Source organism: Cervus canadensis, chromosome 32 (genome assembly GCF_019320065.1).
Source record: "Cervus canadensis isolate Bull #8, Minnesota chromosome 32, ASM1932006v1, whole genome shotgun sequence".
Classification (NCBI taxonomy): Eukaryota; Metazoa; Chordata; class Mammalia; order Artiodactyla; family Cervidae; genus Cervus; species Cervus canadensis.
The window spans coordinates 16,589,633-16,605,272 of NC_057417.1; the positions used below are offsets into that span (position 1 = coordinate 16,589,633).

The 15,640-nt window shown below is 45.0% G+C and overlaps 1 protein-coding gene and 1 non-coding gene across 7 annotated transcripts in view; both read right to left on the reverse strand.

The window, feature by feature from the left end:
* ARHGAP17 (Rho GTPase activating protein 17) overlaps nucleotides 1-15,640 on the reverse strand; it is a 94,937-nt gene that overhangs the window by 38,749 nt on the left and 40,548 nt on the right. For 5 of the 6 annotated variants that reach the window (XR_006266945.1, XM_043454751.1, XM_043454755.1 and 2 more), the window contains exons 3-7: nucleotides 11,718-11,822; nucleotides 6,063-6,136; nucleotides 4,845-4,956; nucleotides 4,538-4,614; nucleotides 786-897 (exon numbers count right to left, since the gene is read on the reverse strand). Coding sequence is in view for 5 of the 6 variants with exons in the window: in XM_043454751.1 (XP_043310686.1) it covers nucleotides 786-897; nucleotides 4,538-4,614; nucleotides 4,845-4,956; nucleotides 6,063-6,136; nucleotides 11,718-11,822 (480 nt within the window). In the remaining variant the exon portion in view is untranslated. Of the gene's footprint in view, nucleotides 1-785; nucleotides 898-4,537; nucleotides 4,615-4,844; nucleotides 4,957-6,062; nucleotides 6,137-11,713; nucleotides 11,823-15,640 lie in introns of all 6 variants that reach the window. The other variant, XM_043454754.1, reaches the window with a different exon arrangement.
* TRNAG-UCC lies at nucleotides 9,288-9,360 on the reverse strand. Its single transcript has one exon. It is a non-coding gene; the product is annotated as a tRNA-Gly (tRNA).

A 15,640-nucleotide genomic window follows, 5' to 3' on the forward strand; every position in this document is an offset into this window, starting at 1 on the left:
AGAAGAAAGGTCTCAGGCCATGATTCTAAGACTTATCAAAGACTTGTTTCTTTACCACCTCAAATAACATTTTGAATAAACATCTATTTTTGTAGATAAATGCATAGATAATAAGATAACTTAACCACCTAGTCTGGAATTTAATTTATGAGATACAAATTTATATTTCTCCCATGTTAGAAACCAATTGTCCTAGCAACATCTTAAAAATAATCCTTCCCTTTCCTATGGACATATTATGACCCCATTATTATATATTCAACTCTTAAACATAATAGCATTCATTCTAGAAAACCTATACAATTCTATTTTTGTGCTTACTGTGCATTATTTTAACTTCTATAACTGTTATGAAATGTTTTCCTATAGTTTTCTCCCTTTCTCTCCCCCCATTCTTTATTTATTTTTAGTTGGAGGATAATTGCTTTACAATGTTGTAGTAGTTTCTGCCATACATCGACATGAATCAGCCACAGACATACCTATTAAAATCTTCGTTTTAAATAAACCTAGACATTTTAATCAAGTTTTTAAAAAAATATTCTACTTGAATTAAAAAAAATAATGTTTTACTCTGATTATAAAGCAATATAAAGAAAACAAAGAAAATAGGAAAATAAAGAAAAAAGGAAGATAAAAATAGAAACCACCTTGAATATCATTTAGGGAATTCTAATAGGAATTACGTAAGACATGAAATAACTTGCAATATTTGACCTTTCATCCATCATTTGCAAAATCTAAAAGACTGATTTAAGTACACATTCATTAGGGAATTTTCCTACCTTGCACTGTTCTACTTTATTTCCAGCTTCATCCATCTCTTCCTTTAGGGTGTCTATTTTTGATGGAAGCCCCTGAAAGTTGGTTCCTGAAGATTTGTGAGCCTGGTTCCACCTGCAGAAGCAGAGGGGTAGGTATTATCTGAGTATCCACCGTATACACGCAATCTTGTGGAGTCAAGGATCTAACAGAGACAGATTCCTTCCCCAAAGCTGATTCTACCTGGGACAGATGTTAGTACCTAGGACGCCAGCTTCTCTGGAGTTTATCCTCTAAGAAAGGAAACTGGCGAAAGCGACACAGGCTTCCCGCCGTGACGGGATGCTCATAGTGCTGGGAGCAGCTGTCCGCTCCCAGCAGAACGGACACATCTTGTCCCATGCAAGCCCCACTGCTGGAAATCAGTCCATGGAACCTCTTCCTCTAGCATCCCATCTTGGGATCGTTGCCATGAAATACATACCCCCTTGTTCTCTTGCTTTGATCTAGAATGTTCCCTGTGCCACTGGGGGTCAGTTGCTGCTCTTTAGGACCCCTTACAATACCACCAACAACTGTCCTGACCTGTGACTACTTTTAGCAAGTGGAAGCCAGAACTTCAGTCATGGAGCTAGTCATCGATAGCTGTGAAAGCACTTTAAGAATTAAAATCACTTCAGTGTATGACAAAAACCACTACAATATTGTAAAGTAATTAGCCTCCAACTAATAAAAATAAATGAAATATGACTAAAAAAATAAATAAATAAAATCACTTGTAAGGATTAATACTCCAAAGACAACAGCTACAGCAAATCTGAAACATAATGTGGAATGTTATATTCCTTTCACAGTTAGTCAGAAGGACTCCCTTCCCCCAAATTATACAGCAATAGTCATGGTGGGGGGACGGTGCATGGGGACTAACACTCTAAAACAACTTCTCTTCGGTTTTTAAGCGTGTTTTGAGTTCTTTTTAAATACGGACATACCTGCTATTGTGGAAAGTTCTAGCACTTTAAATTTAAACATGGATATTATATGGATGCAGATAAGAACCCATGTTAGCATCTTATCAAGCTTCCCAGACTACTGCATTGCCCTCAAAAGGCTCCGCCCCACTCTTTCACATTCCTGATGTGGTGCACTCCTCCACAGTAAGGCTTCAGGAAACCTGCTGAAGCAAAGCTGGCAATGGAAAAAGCATTGACTTTAAAGTCTGATAGGCTGAAGTCTAAAGCTTGGCTCTGCCTTCGTTAGCTGTGTGACCTTGGGCAATGGCCTAACCTCTCTGTGCCTCAGGTTGTCTCATCTGCAAAACTAAGAAAACAAATACCGTCTGCCCGCCAGAACTGTCCTAAGCAACAAAGGAGAGAACAAACATACATGTATATGCGTGTGCACGTGATGGGAGTCCCACTTGATGTTAGCTGTTACCATTTTCCTCCAGGGAAAAACAACAGGAATAAGTAAAACTAACGAGGAAATATTCATCTATTTCAGTTTCTCTGATCACTAAATGAAGGGGGCCATGAACGCAGGACGAAGAGTCAGTGCTGAGATCTCCTACGGGATATGTGTGCTGCAGATGTAAATTCCGGGCAGGTAGGCATCTATAATATTGCTCAACCAACTCCAGCAAGAGTGATTCATAGCTTTGTTTAATTAAGCATAAAAACATCCTTGCTTTTCTTCAGCGAAAATCTACCACTGGGCAGCCTGCACTCCCTGATGCTGGTTCTGGCCACAAGATTCTAATCACACATACACAGGTGGCAAGAACATGATGGGCTTTGCGTTCAGAATCCTAGCTCTGCTGTCTGTTGTGTCTAAGGGCCAAAGCGAGTCACAGACACGCCATATGCAGGTGCCTCCTCTCTCTGTAATGCAAGTCTCCTCTCAAAGCAGGGGATGTCACATAACCTCCGAACCCCTGTCCCCCCGCAACTCTCACTGAAGGGTCTCTGCATTTAGGATCTGACAGAGTCTGGTTCACAGTAAGGACCTACATCATGTCTGCTGAAAACACGAAGAGGCAAACTAATAGGGATTGGTGGGAGAATCGGAAGAACTCACATATCACATATGTGTATCTGGCATGTGGCAAGCGCCTGGTAGGTGGTGGCAATTACCATTTTCACCACGTGTTCATTCCTACATGTCCCTTTAATCATCTCGACATTTGTTAAATCAGGATGTGTCTTACCAATTGATTTGTGCATTTAATACAGTGGTGTTTCTATTTCATTTCCCTCTTGAAGTCGGGTATTAGATCAGTGGTGCATCTGACACTCAATGGCATCTTAGAAACAAGGAAATGCAGCTCTGTTATAGACTCAATCTGCGGTAAAAGCATCTGACACGCAGTAAGTCAGTAAATGGTGGCTGTGTCTCCATTTATTTGCCAAACAGAAATAACCACATCTGTTTCACAAGAGCGCAATGATAACAATTAACAAAGCAGGGCTCAGCAAAGCCACCTGTTTTGCAAATAAAGTTTTCTTCAAACACAGCCTTGCTCATGCATTTACACACTGCCCGGGGCTACTTTTATGCGACAACAGCAGAGCTGAGTAGCCAGAACAGGGAGCTTCTGGGTGGCAAAGCTGAAAATATTTACTATCTGGCCCTTCACAGAAGCAGCCTGTCAACCCCTGTGTAAGGTATGAGAAGGGATCGGGCCTATGGGGGCCATCTCCCTTATCCCCATGCTTCTCATATGAGTCATCGATACAAACGCCTTCACAGATGGAGCTGAGGCTGGAGCCCGGAGCGCTGACAGGTCACTTGACATCAGCCCTCTGGGATGGTCACTTGTTTTTACTTAGTTCTTCCCTGTTGAGCACCAGCATTTCTTTCTTTCTATTTTTGAGTTAATTATATTGTATTTTGAATTATTTTCCCAGCTTTTCTGAATGTATTGCGTGTTTTCTCTGATACAGTAAAACATTTGAGTATACAATAGATTACAAGGTCTGCAGTGATGAATTAAAGATAAAAGTGCTTTTTAATCTATTTGCAGACACAGCTTCAGATACTGTTCTTCCTGTTTTTGGTTGTTGACAAAACATAAGCAGTTTCTTACATGTTTTTAAAATTTACAGTCAGGCTCTTTCCCTTTATCTGGAAGGAAACTGAGTTCCCCTTTCTGCAGAGCTTTCATCTTGTGGAAGAGACCACAGGAAAGTGCAGATGAGAAGGTCGGAGGGGAAGAGAGGTTCGATAAAATGTGACAATTAAAAAATGAAACTAACTATGCTCTGGGAAGGAAGGATGATTTACTCCCTTCCGTGAGTCCTGTCTGTTCTCCACAAGCACATGCAATGTGTAAGAATGCCTGTTCTAGGATGGACTGGAGCACAGAACCCCTTGACTGTGAAAAATAGTCAAAACCACATGAGTGTATCTTGACACAGTGGGACCCTTTGCGGTTGCTAGATCACAGATCTATTTATTCCTACACTTCACTACTCCAAGAGCAACACTCTTAGTCTTTCTTAGAACCGTCACTTCTTCCCTGAAAACACGTAGTTTTTTTTCTTCTTTCCTGTCTCCTTTCATTGTTGGTTGATTACAAGCAGGGTGTTCTAACACCATCTCGCTACCACACTTGGGAGAATGAGGCCGGAAAGCAGGTGTACATGGGTTGTGAGTCAGGCGTGTGAGTCTGCGGTGACGTCCGCTTTGTCCACCCAGTGGTCTTATTGAGGAGGGGGACGGCTGCTGGGGATGTCATGGAAGATCGCACTGTGGGTTGTTTTCGGCTTCCTCTTACCTGGCTCTGACCGAGTCCCAGTCTAACACCAGTTTGGCGAGTTGCTTCCTCTGCTTCTGGATGTTGGGAATCTCGACCTGGAAAGAACACACGAACACGCCGCGTGGGACGAGCTCCAGGCTTTTCAGTTTAACGTCTGAAAGTGTGATCTTTATTTACAAATGTTTTTTCTCTTTAGGCAAAGGATTTTGTACCCTCCGCTTATGCCCCTTATTTCCAAAAAGAAGCGTAAATGTCAAAAGCACTTATGGTTAAAATTTCAGATACCCGCGAACCTTCCCTGCCCAGCCCCCACCGAAGTCCCCACCTCTGCGATGCCATACAGGGGGTCCACAATCTCCTTCTCGACAAAGACTTCGTGCTGAGAGAGTTCCAGAGCCAGCTGATTCTCAGCATCTCCACACGTCTCCAGCATCTTCCTTTAAAAAACAAGATGCCCCGACAACACACGTACATCCATTAAATCTGACCCCCAAAGCCCACACTGAGCCAGCTCTGCAGTCCCCACGATGGGAACGCCTTAGGGCGCTACACGATAGAGCCTTAAAAACGCGTAAATTTATTAGGGCGTGAGCCCACAGGCTTGTTCTTTAAAATGAACGAGACTATCTCAGGTACACTGTGTGTGTGCACGGGTGGGATGTGTGTATACAGTGAGGTGACAACTCACTGAAAGGTTAGGTCCTTGGATCAGGGGGAAACCAAGTATTCTCAAAAGCACTCTGAAAATCGTTTAAAACATACATCAAGTTCATTATTCTATTTTGTTTTCTGTCTGCTAGAAAATAATAGTAAAGTTCATTATACTGTATCTGTTTTCTGTCTTCACGGTCTAGGCAGTGCCCTTCAAAGAATGACAGAGAACTACAGGGCGCAGAGGATGGCAGACCCTGGAAATGGGCTGAAAAGTCCAAAGGTCATACCCAGCTGGGAGACGACGGCCCAAGTTACAGCAGGAGAGAGAGCTGACAGGATCCAAGGACACTAGCCTCATAGAGAAGCGGGTGGAAGGAAAGGTCAACCTTCCCTTTTACGATGAAAACAGCTTTACTACTAGATTTTAAAACTATGTAATACATGATCATTGTTAAAAAAAAAAGAAAGAAAGAAAAGATCCACATAATTCAGCAAAGGCCCTATTTGAGATGACCCCCATTGACATTATGGTGATCATCTTTAAAGACTCTTAAGGACTGGAAGGGACTGGTCAGGGCCTATAAATCCTAGTCAACACCTGAACCAGGGAAGGGACTCAGTTCTTTATATCCAGGCTCAGCAGAATAAACACTGACCTATCAATTACTTCGTTGTTAGCCCTCTGTAGCCTCGATCCCCACTTCTATTAAAAGAAAGATTCTCTAGCATCTCAGGGGCCTCCCCTGGGGCCTGAGCCGTTCCCCTGGCAGATGGGCCACACCATCACGCTCACGGTCCCTCTGGCCACGCAGGAGGCCGCCCCCCAGCCACCCACTTCCACCAACCCACAGGGCGCTCAGTTCTCTTTCTGATAGCAGTCAATTCTTACCCCAGGAGAGAGTCTTCTAGCTGAGTTGATGCTTCCTGCATATTCTGAGCGAGAGCTGTCAGAGGGAGTTTTTTCTGGAAGGCAGAAGACAATAGGGTTTTATTTTTTTCATTAGAGTTGACACCCATTCTTAATTACCTGCGTCAGATCATCAGTCATTGGTTTCTTCTCCAGGTACACCGCACAGGTAAGAAATACCTACTTAGGTTTAGGTTCCAGTCTCAAAGGATTCAATTGTGTGACTTAACCTCTGTGTTCATTTCCTCATGCCTGGAAATTAGGGCTAACAGTGCAAGGGTCCTAGGAGCTATATCAAGGTCAAGCAACCCCCCACATGGTAAGTACTTAGTACATGTAGGCTGCTATCATTCCTGTTGTTGTTGCTAATACTATAATTACTCGTTAATCAAGAGCATACTATGTCCTATACACTAGGGACATAGGACATAAGACACAGACCATGTCCTCTGATTATCATGGCAAATAAATGCAATGAACTGCTCAAATTTCAAAAGTTGCTAGAATACTCATTCTTAAACTGGCTCTTACATTGGCCGTAATCATAAAGATTTTGCCTCAGTTAAAAATCTGAAAATACCAAGCTAAATATCCAAAAAAGTTTTCTAAGGTTTTTAAGCTGGAAATGACCATAAGGGTCATCCGATTAATGTTCGTATAGTGTGGCTGGGAAATGGGAAGCCCGGGGCGCTTACGTGGCCTGACCAGGCACCCCGGTGAGGGCACAGAGCCAGACCTTGGTGCTGACGGCCCAAGCCCCGGTTCAGATCCTGTCCACACCTGGCTGGTGGCTTATCTCAGAATACGGGCAGAAGATGCCAGGATGGCTGCACGTAGGTTGGTCATAACACCATAACCTGCTAACAAAAATTGCTTTCAATGCTACAGCACCCCATGTCATTTCGCCTTCCAAGTGGGAACAGCACTCATGTTTAAGACCCCGGGTTCACCTTGCCATGACATAGCTCTGCCCTGACCTCACGCATGGCACCTGCCTTTCCTGCTTTCAAAGGAGTCCACCCAATATACTTAGAGAATTTCTCTGGAAGGCTATACAAGAAACTGCTTCTACTGGTGGTCCTGGAGACGGGGACTGGGTACCCAGGGAACAGAGCTGGGAGAGGCATCATGTTATGCTCACTTGAATATTATGGATTTTGACCATGTAAATGGACAGCCCATTCAAAATGGTTCATTTAAATTTAAAAATAAATAACAATGGGGACTTCCCTGGCCGTCCAGTGCACTTCCATGCAGGGGTAACGGGTTCGATCCCTGGTCAGGGAACTAAGTTCCCACATGCTGCATGGTGCAGCCAAAATAAAACAAAATAACATAAAAAATAAATAAAAATAAATAACAACAAATATATTTATCCATCTCCCTTCCCCATCAGGTTATTTTCAAATAAACAAACAATAGGCTTCATCTGCCCCACAAGGAGACGCTCCCGGATTCCACCTTTCTAGACTAGGAAGCTATAAGAAAATGGGCAGTACACTTGGATCACAACAGAGGATAATTCATACCTTTTAGTGATGTTGCCTTTCTAAGGGAACTTAATGTATGCTAAATGCAATGAGGAAGAGAAATATACTTTGTGCAATTCTAGATGGAGGTCTATGGGGAAACAAATCATAAAGAGAAGAGTTTATTTTGACAAGTGTCATTCAAGTACCCAGCTGTAACTAAGCTGTGGTTTCCATGCCCTTACTCCCAAGCACAACAATCCCGTTTCCTAATGTCCAGATTACAGACATTCCACTCATTTGACACTTGAGCTGATTAATGAAGATGCTGTCTACTCACATCAGACGCCTCTACAGAGACGGCTGAGAGCATCCTAATTTACAAAAGGCATGCCACTTGCGCAAAAACAATTCCAGATCTAACATGTATGACCCACAATATAAGCTGAGAAGTTTGGGTTGACAAGGCTACCTGCTACGCCTCTCTTCCCTCTAATTCTTGCCTCTTCCCAAGCATGGAAGCTTTCGATGGGGCCTTGGGGAGGCTCCTCCGGTATTTCCTCGAGCCTGAGAGACTGCTGCAATTTTCTCAACATGATTGACATCTGATGGCCGCCAATCACCTGTCATTTCCATGGTGACTCCCCTTCCCACATGCAGAGTGTAGACATTCTCAGAGCCTGTCCTGGGCACTTTGATTTGAGGTTGGAAAACGAAGGCTGAGGCATCAGGTTTCAGCAACAAGGGTGACACACCTTTGCCCCTGCTGCCTGGGACAGGCCCACCAACTGCCACTCTATTCTCCTTTACAGCCAGGCCACTGCCTCCTCCAGGAAGCCTCCCTTAACTACCCCTCTCCTCCTCTGGTATCCGTCCTTGGTCCGGGGCTATGTCTCAAAGCAGACCAAAGGAACAAGAAGACAGCTCTGTGTGAAGGACAATGACCTATAGCATGAATGGGAGGAAGCAGGAAATACTGAGACTGAACTGATAAGGAAAATTTGATTGGATTATGAAGGCTCAAGTCATCTTCCCCAGGTGGCTCAGTGGTAAAGAATCTTCCTGCAATACAGGAGATGCGGGTTTAATCCCTGGGTTGCGAAGATCCCCTGGAGAAGGAAATGGCAACCCACTCCAGGATTCTTGTTTGGATAATCTCAGGGGCAGAGAAGCCTGGCGGGCCATAGTCCATATGGTCTCAAAGAGTCAGACAACACTGAGTGACTGAACATACACAAGTCCTCTAAAGAGCCTGGACTTTAGGATATTTTGTACAGCACAGAGAATATGGCCAATATTTTATAACAATTTTAAATGGAGTATAATCTATAAAAAGATTAAATCATGAAACTAATATCATATTGTAAGGCTGCTATACTTCAATTAAAAGGAAAAGAAGACCTTGAAATTAAACCCAGGCAATGAGAACCAGCCACTGTCCTGACACAACACTGCTGGCCTTATGGGATGCTTCCTTCTGTGGATCTATTCCTTCAGATACTGCAGAATGCTTAATATCTTGGTCCCTGCCCTCCAAATGTCAGGAGGGTCCCCCTGACCTTATGGCAACCAAAAAAGTCTCTACACCTTTCCAAATATCCCCAGGAGTGTAGTTCTGGTCCCTGCTGAGAACAAGTAAGCTTAAGAATTTTTTTTTTAGGCAGAAGGATAACAGGATCAACTTTTCTGTTGTCTGTGTTTGTTGTTTGGCCTCTCTGCATGGAATGTGGGCTCTTAGTTCCCTGACCAGGGATCGAACCTGTGCCCTCTGCATTGGAAGTGCAGAGTCTTAACCCCTGGACTGCCAGGGAAGTCCAGGATCAATTTGTATTTCAGGAAACCAACTCTGGTGATCAAGCTGAAAAAAGGATAGAAAAAGAAGGAAATTAGAGGCAGACAACGTAGCTCAAGAAGTGACTGAACAGTCCATATGAGAGGTAATCGGGTCTTGCATTAAGGCGAAGGTGGTAAAGATGGAGTGGAGGTAAGGAATTCAAGACACAGTCACAGACAGAATCACAGGACTTGCAAATCAAGCAGCTATGGGAGGGAGAGGATAAGACAAGAAGGAAAACACGACAACCTGGTCTGCATAATAGGGTGCATGGAATTCACGAGTCAACACAGAAGGAAGAATAGGTTATGCATGATAAAATAGACAACCAGGGGAGGCAGCATTTTCCTGATTGAAAATGGTTTACAGGTGCCAACAAGGTCCTACTTGTAGAGCACAGGGAACTCTGCTCAATGTTATTCAGCAGCCTGGATGCGAGGTGAGTTTGTGGGGAGAATGGATACACGTGTATGCATGGCCGAGTCTATTCACTGTTCACCTGACTCTCTCACAACACTGTTAATCGGCTCTACGCCAATACAAAATTAAAAGTTTAATTAAAAAAAAAGACAACATGGTTTACAGGTGCCTGAATAAACATACTAGTTAGGAGCCATGAGGAGAGGAGGGGCCCCAAGGAGTGTGAAGGCAAGAATAAGGAGATGAATGGCAGACCCTTAGGGAATGACATTAACAGGGTAGCAGAGCAGAGGCCATGGCAAGAAAATGTGAAGGAGCAGTGGGGGCAGGACCAGTGGGCTGGGCCTGGTTCTGATGGCAAGCTGGACAGAAACGTGTGTAGGAAATATCAAAGGAGATGACACAGATCATCTGCCACCAATTCTTATGCGACATCTAGTGACAAATAAAACAATATGGGAGATCATAGCTTCCCTGAAAGCCATGGAAACTCCCACTTTAAAGTTACACGGGCTTCTAAGGGTCAGAGTACACTCACAGGCTGGGAACTTGTAACACTAAGGAGGGAACTGCCTGATGAACAAAGCTGCGGTGCTCTGCTCAAGGGATATGGGGACTGGGATGCTCTGAGCAAACGTACCCTGGAGTAGACATCGGACTGTTTCCTAAAGCCCATCCTTCCTCCTGCCTATAACAGCATCCTGAGTCCTGCTGAGGATCTATTCTGGTTTCAATGGAGCCTACAAGCCAGAGGTAAGACCACAGCCCAAACTCTGGGATGAGCCGTGATAAACTTAAGCTAACCAGCACATCCCGTCTCCTCACCCAAACTCACCCCCACCCACCGTAACTGGTGGGGGTTGGGAGGAGGTTGTTCAGGAATGGAGAATGTGACTCAACGCACATCAATGCAATGGAAAGGGACTTCTACCTGCCAATGGTATGGGAAAAAAGAAGTTTCCTCACTCCATTAAGGACACTACTAGGAGACATGCTCTCTACTCCAGCTGGACATGCACAAAGAAGCAGGCGGCCCGTGGAAGCTGCTGGTAGCCAGCCTGCACGGTGAGGGATAAAGCAGACACTGAAGAAGTTAAGAGGAAAGATGGAAAGAAACTGGGGTCCTGGTTACATTGCTGAAAGGCTAGACCAAGCTGTACCTGAAGTCATCCCCACTACTGGATTTTTCAGTTAGTAAGTCAGTTAATTCTACTTTCTCAGATAATTCAAGAGAGACTTTCAGCTTTCTGTCGTCAAATATTTCTAACTGATGGTACAATCTCTAAAGGGCTTCCCTTGTAGCTCAGCTGGTAAAGAATCTGCCTGCAATGTGGGAGACCTGGGTTCAATCCCTGGGTTGGGACGATCCCCTGGAGAAGGGAAAGGCTACCCACTCCAGTATTCTGGCCTGGAGAATTCATTCCACGGACTGTATAGTCCAGGGGGCTGCAGAGAGTCGGACACAAGTGAGCGAATTTCACTTTCACTTTCTTTTTTTTTTTTAATATACATTTATTTATTTTAATGGGAGGCTAATTACTTTACAACATTGTGGTGGTTTTACCAAACATTGACATGAATCCGCCACGGGGGTACATGTGTTCCCCATCCTGAACTCCCCTCCCACATCCCTCTGGGTCATCCTAGGGCACCAGCCCCAAGCACCCTGTCTCATCACTTTCACTTTCAATCTCTAAAAGCACCTGTAGAGAATTCAGTGTGAGCAGGGCCTTCAGCTCAGGGAAGCATGAAAGAATGTTATGGTCAGGCACGAGTCATGAGTGTGAATGGTGATACAAGGTTCATGTCTGCAGTCAAACCTTCTGATACTACTTGGGAAAAATCGACTGATAAAGGGCAAGAAGCTTCTCAGGGGCATGAGAATCTGGGCTCTGAGTCCCAGCCGGTACTCACGTGTCTCCTCTCTGCGTCGGTGCCATGCTGGCCCTGGAAGCAGGCCATGAGACGCTTGTGGGAATGGTGACACATGGAGCGCACCGTGTCCAGACGCCGCTCGATCTGCAAACACAAGAGACAGACGAGCCGTTGGCGGGGCTCACGAACCAGCTCAGCCTCCTCTCCTGCAATGTTTGCACGCAGGCAGGGAAGAGTGTCCTGCCATGGAACTTTTCAGCTCTCAGGTGTAAATGGAAAAGGTTCCCATACATCTATAGCAGCGTTTCTCACTATTGACAACTGGGCTGGATAATTCTGGGCTAGGGGCAGCTGTCCTATGCATTATCGGTATGTTTAGCATCATCTCTGGCTTCCACCCACTAGATGCCGGTCGCACCCAACTGCCCCCTTTCTGACAACCACAACTGTCCCTGGATATTGTCAAATACCCTCCCAGAGGCCAAAACGGTCCCTGGTTTTGCACTGAAGCTTCAGGTCCCTTATAGGCTGACTCCGTGTGCAGGAGGAAGGGACAGTCCTGACTAGAACTTGCACTTTGATGAGCGGTGGCCAAGTCACACACTACAGCACCGGCAAAGCCCCGGGTCCAACCAGCAGCACTGCAGATGAACAAGCTGAGGCCAGCCCCAGGCCCGCTGCCAGTGGGAAAGCCATGGGGACATTCAGCTTCCTCCAGATTGTGGCAACGGAGTCCTCCACACGCAGTACCTCAGACAGAAGAGTCAAAGATGTGCTCCTCAACCGACACTTGAGATCAGTGTTTTCAAAATTATTCCTTATTGTTCCTTATTGGGCTTGGGATGGCTGGGGGGGCGGTGGGAAGCTGTTTTTGCCTTTATTTATTTATTTATTGTTTTAGAACAAACCTCTAAAGCAAAATGGACAGCCAACAGTAAGAAACTCTGACTCCGGGGGCCCACTCATCATCCTTAGCTTCCCAAAATATTATTGCTGGGATATGGCTGTTTATGGCAAAGAGAGCTGCTTTTTACAGGAAGGAATGCCAAAAATGTGTATTCTGATGACTCATTAAGAACGAGGGCAGGCCCTTAGGGATGCTTTCTATTTTAAAGAAAAATCAACAGATTTCAAGAAGAATACATTTTTACCCCAAAACATTTTACCCAAGTAGATGGTTTTGGGCCTCCTTCTCAAGCAGCCCTTCTTCAGACCCGGGGCCCCTCCCAGGACCCCAGTCTGTAGCCTCATTTATTTAGGACCAGATGCCACATCACTTGCCCCAAATGTTATAATGACCTGATTGTAAGGCACTGGAAAATTAATATGCGTTCTCCATTGGCCATAAAAACACGCGCAGGGGGGGAACCCAGAAAACTCCATTTTTACTCGATTCCATTTTCCACTGGTGGTGGTTTAGTCGCTAAGTCGTGTCCAATTTTTGCGACCCCATGGACTGTAGCCTGCCAGGTTCCTCTGTCCATGGAATTCTCCAGGCAAGAGTAACAGGGTGGGTTGCCATTTCCGTCTCCAGGGGTTCTTCCCAACCCAGGAATCGAACCCAGGTCTTCTGCATTGGAGGCAGATTCTTTACTGACTGAGCTGCGAAGGAAGCCCCAATTTCCACTAGAATTCCTTGATGACTCAGACAGTAAAGAATTCGCCTGCAATGCAGGAGACTCAGGTTGGATCTGTGGGTCGGGAAGATCACCTGGAGAAGGGAATGGCTACGCACTCCAGTATTCTTGTCTGAAGAATCCCATGGACAGACAGGGCTGGCAGGCTACAGTCCATGGGTTCACAAAGAGTCAAACACGACTGAGCGACTTCACTTTTATAAAGTCCACAAGGATAGGGCCTTGGTCTGTTATGTTCACTGATTTATTCCAAGTGCTTTGATCACTGCCTGGCCCATGAATGGAAGGTAGTATGTGTTGAAGGAACAAGTATATACTGAATCCCTGTACACGGTATTAGAAAAACAAGAGTAAATAATCTGTGGTTCTTGCCCTCCTGGGGTTGACAGCCTCTTGGGGAAATTCCATACAAACAAGATAAAAGGGCGGCCTCTTGAACTGCTCTAACTGAGATCTAAGAAAAGAGGCAAGAGAAAGAGCAAATTGAGGGAAGTCTCACACCAGAAACAAAATAACTTCTGTGGCTTGTGACGGTGACAAAAACCATATCAACAAGTCACTAATATCTACCCCTTACCATGGGCCGGGCTCTGCTCCCAGGGCTGACCATGTTTAACCCATGAGCCCCCCCAACAACCCCACGGGGTGATATGTCGATTACCCTCCTTCTTAAGAGGTGGAAACTGAGGCAGAGGGAGGTTCAGAGAATTCTTGAGGCCACCCAACTAGTTAGGGGCAGACCTGGCATGGAATACAGGTGGCTGGTCACCAGACTCAGCACTTTGAACCACAACACGCCTTCTTTATGGCTAAAGGCCACAGAAATAAGAGCAGGAAGACAACTGCTGCAGACGTGGAGTGTCTGTGTTATAAAATGAGGAGTTCCTACATCCTGTGATAAACCACAATGGAAAAGAATATGAAAAAGGATATATAGATATATATAACTGAATCATTGTGCTATACAGCAGAAATTAACACAACACTGCAAATCAACTATACTTTAATAAAATAAATATATATATAAAAAAATAAGGATTTCTAGAAACTACCAAACTCCTCAGGCCCCAGTGGATGTTTCAGCAAAGAGACAAGAACGGTCACTCTCCGATTCCCATACAATTTCTGCCTCTACCTGCCAGCAAGAGCTCTGGTCTCTTCTCAGGGCTTTGGGGATGAAATCACTGACATGAGATGTGAGAATGAGAATGCTCGCAGTAAAACCTAGTGGAACTGGAACAAACAATATTTCTAAAAGTCTGAAAATGGATCTGAAATATCTGATAAAAGCTAGTGGGGAAACAGTGTTAAGAATCTGATTCTTAAGCTACAGTATGTATGTTAGTCACTCAGTCGTGTCCGATACTTTGTGACCCCATGGACTGTAGCCCGCCAGGCTCCTCTGGCCATGGTATTCTCCAGGCAAAAATACTGGGGTGGGTAGCCATTCTCTTCTCCAGGGGAGTTTCCTGACCCAAGGGATCGAACCCAGGTTTCCAGATTATTTACCATCTGAGCCACCCGGGAAGCCCTAAACTATAATATTGTACATCAACTATATCTAAATAAATATTTTTTTAAAAGATTATGATTCTTTAATAAATCTTAAAAAAAAAGGAGTCCTTGATAAAAATTTCTAGTCCTTAAAAATAGAAAAAAAAAAAGTGCTCTTAAACTCTTCTACCTGCAGAAAACTGTCATAATTTAGGAGACTGTTTTGCATGGGGTGGGAGCAGAGCACAGGCAGTGTTTTTTCTAAGTTATGCAGCTTCTCTGCGCGGGAAGAGACAGAAAGTCATCTGGGAGCAGATCTCTGGTCTCCAGGGACTCCTTGGAGCACACCTGAGGCAGGTTATGAAAATAAGAGGCTAGGAGACAGGTGAAGAAGTCTTAACAAAACCTGCATGTGGAAGGGGTCCTGGCTTTCTCGAAGTGTTTGGTGTGGGTGGGGATGGAGTGGGGTTGGGTGGGGTGATGTCTATATAGGGTCCCAGCCCTCCTGGGAGAAACACCCAGCTGCACAGTTAGGGAAGCCTATTGAGAGGTGGCATGGAGTAGCCGTAGTTAAGGTCCCTGGCGGGACACGCCCCTCCCGGTACAGAGAGGAAAGTCTGGCCTAGCCATATGAAGTCACCCAAGGGCCTCTGGGTGGTTTTGAGAGACCTGGTCACTGTCACTGAGACTCTGAGTCCTACGGGACCCAACTTAGCTCAGTCTGGGGGGAAGAAGCATAAAAGGGAGCAAAAAAACTCCAAACTCTGTTGGAGCCAGTGGGGTCACTCCTGCAGCTGGTGGGGCCGTTGCATCAAGGGCACCGCGCAGCGA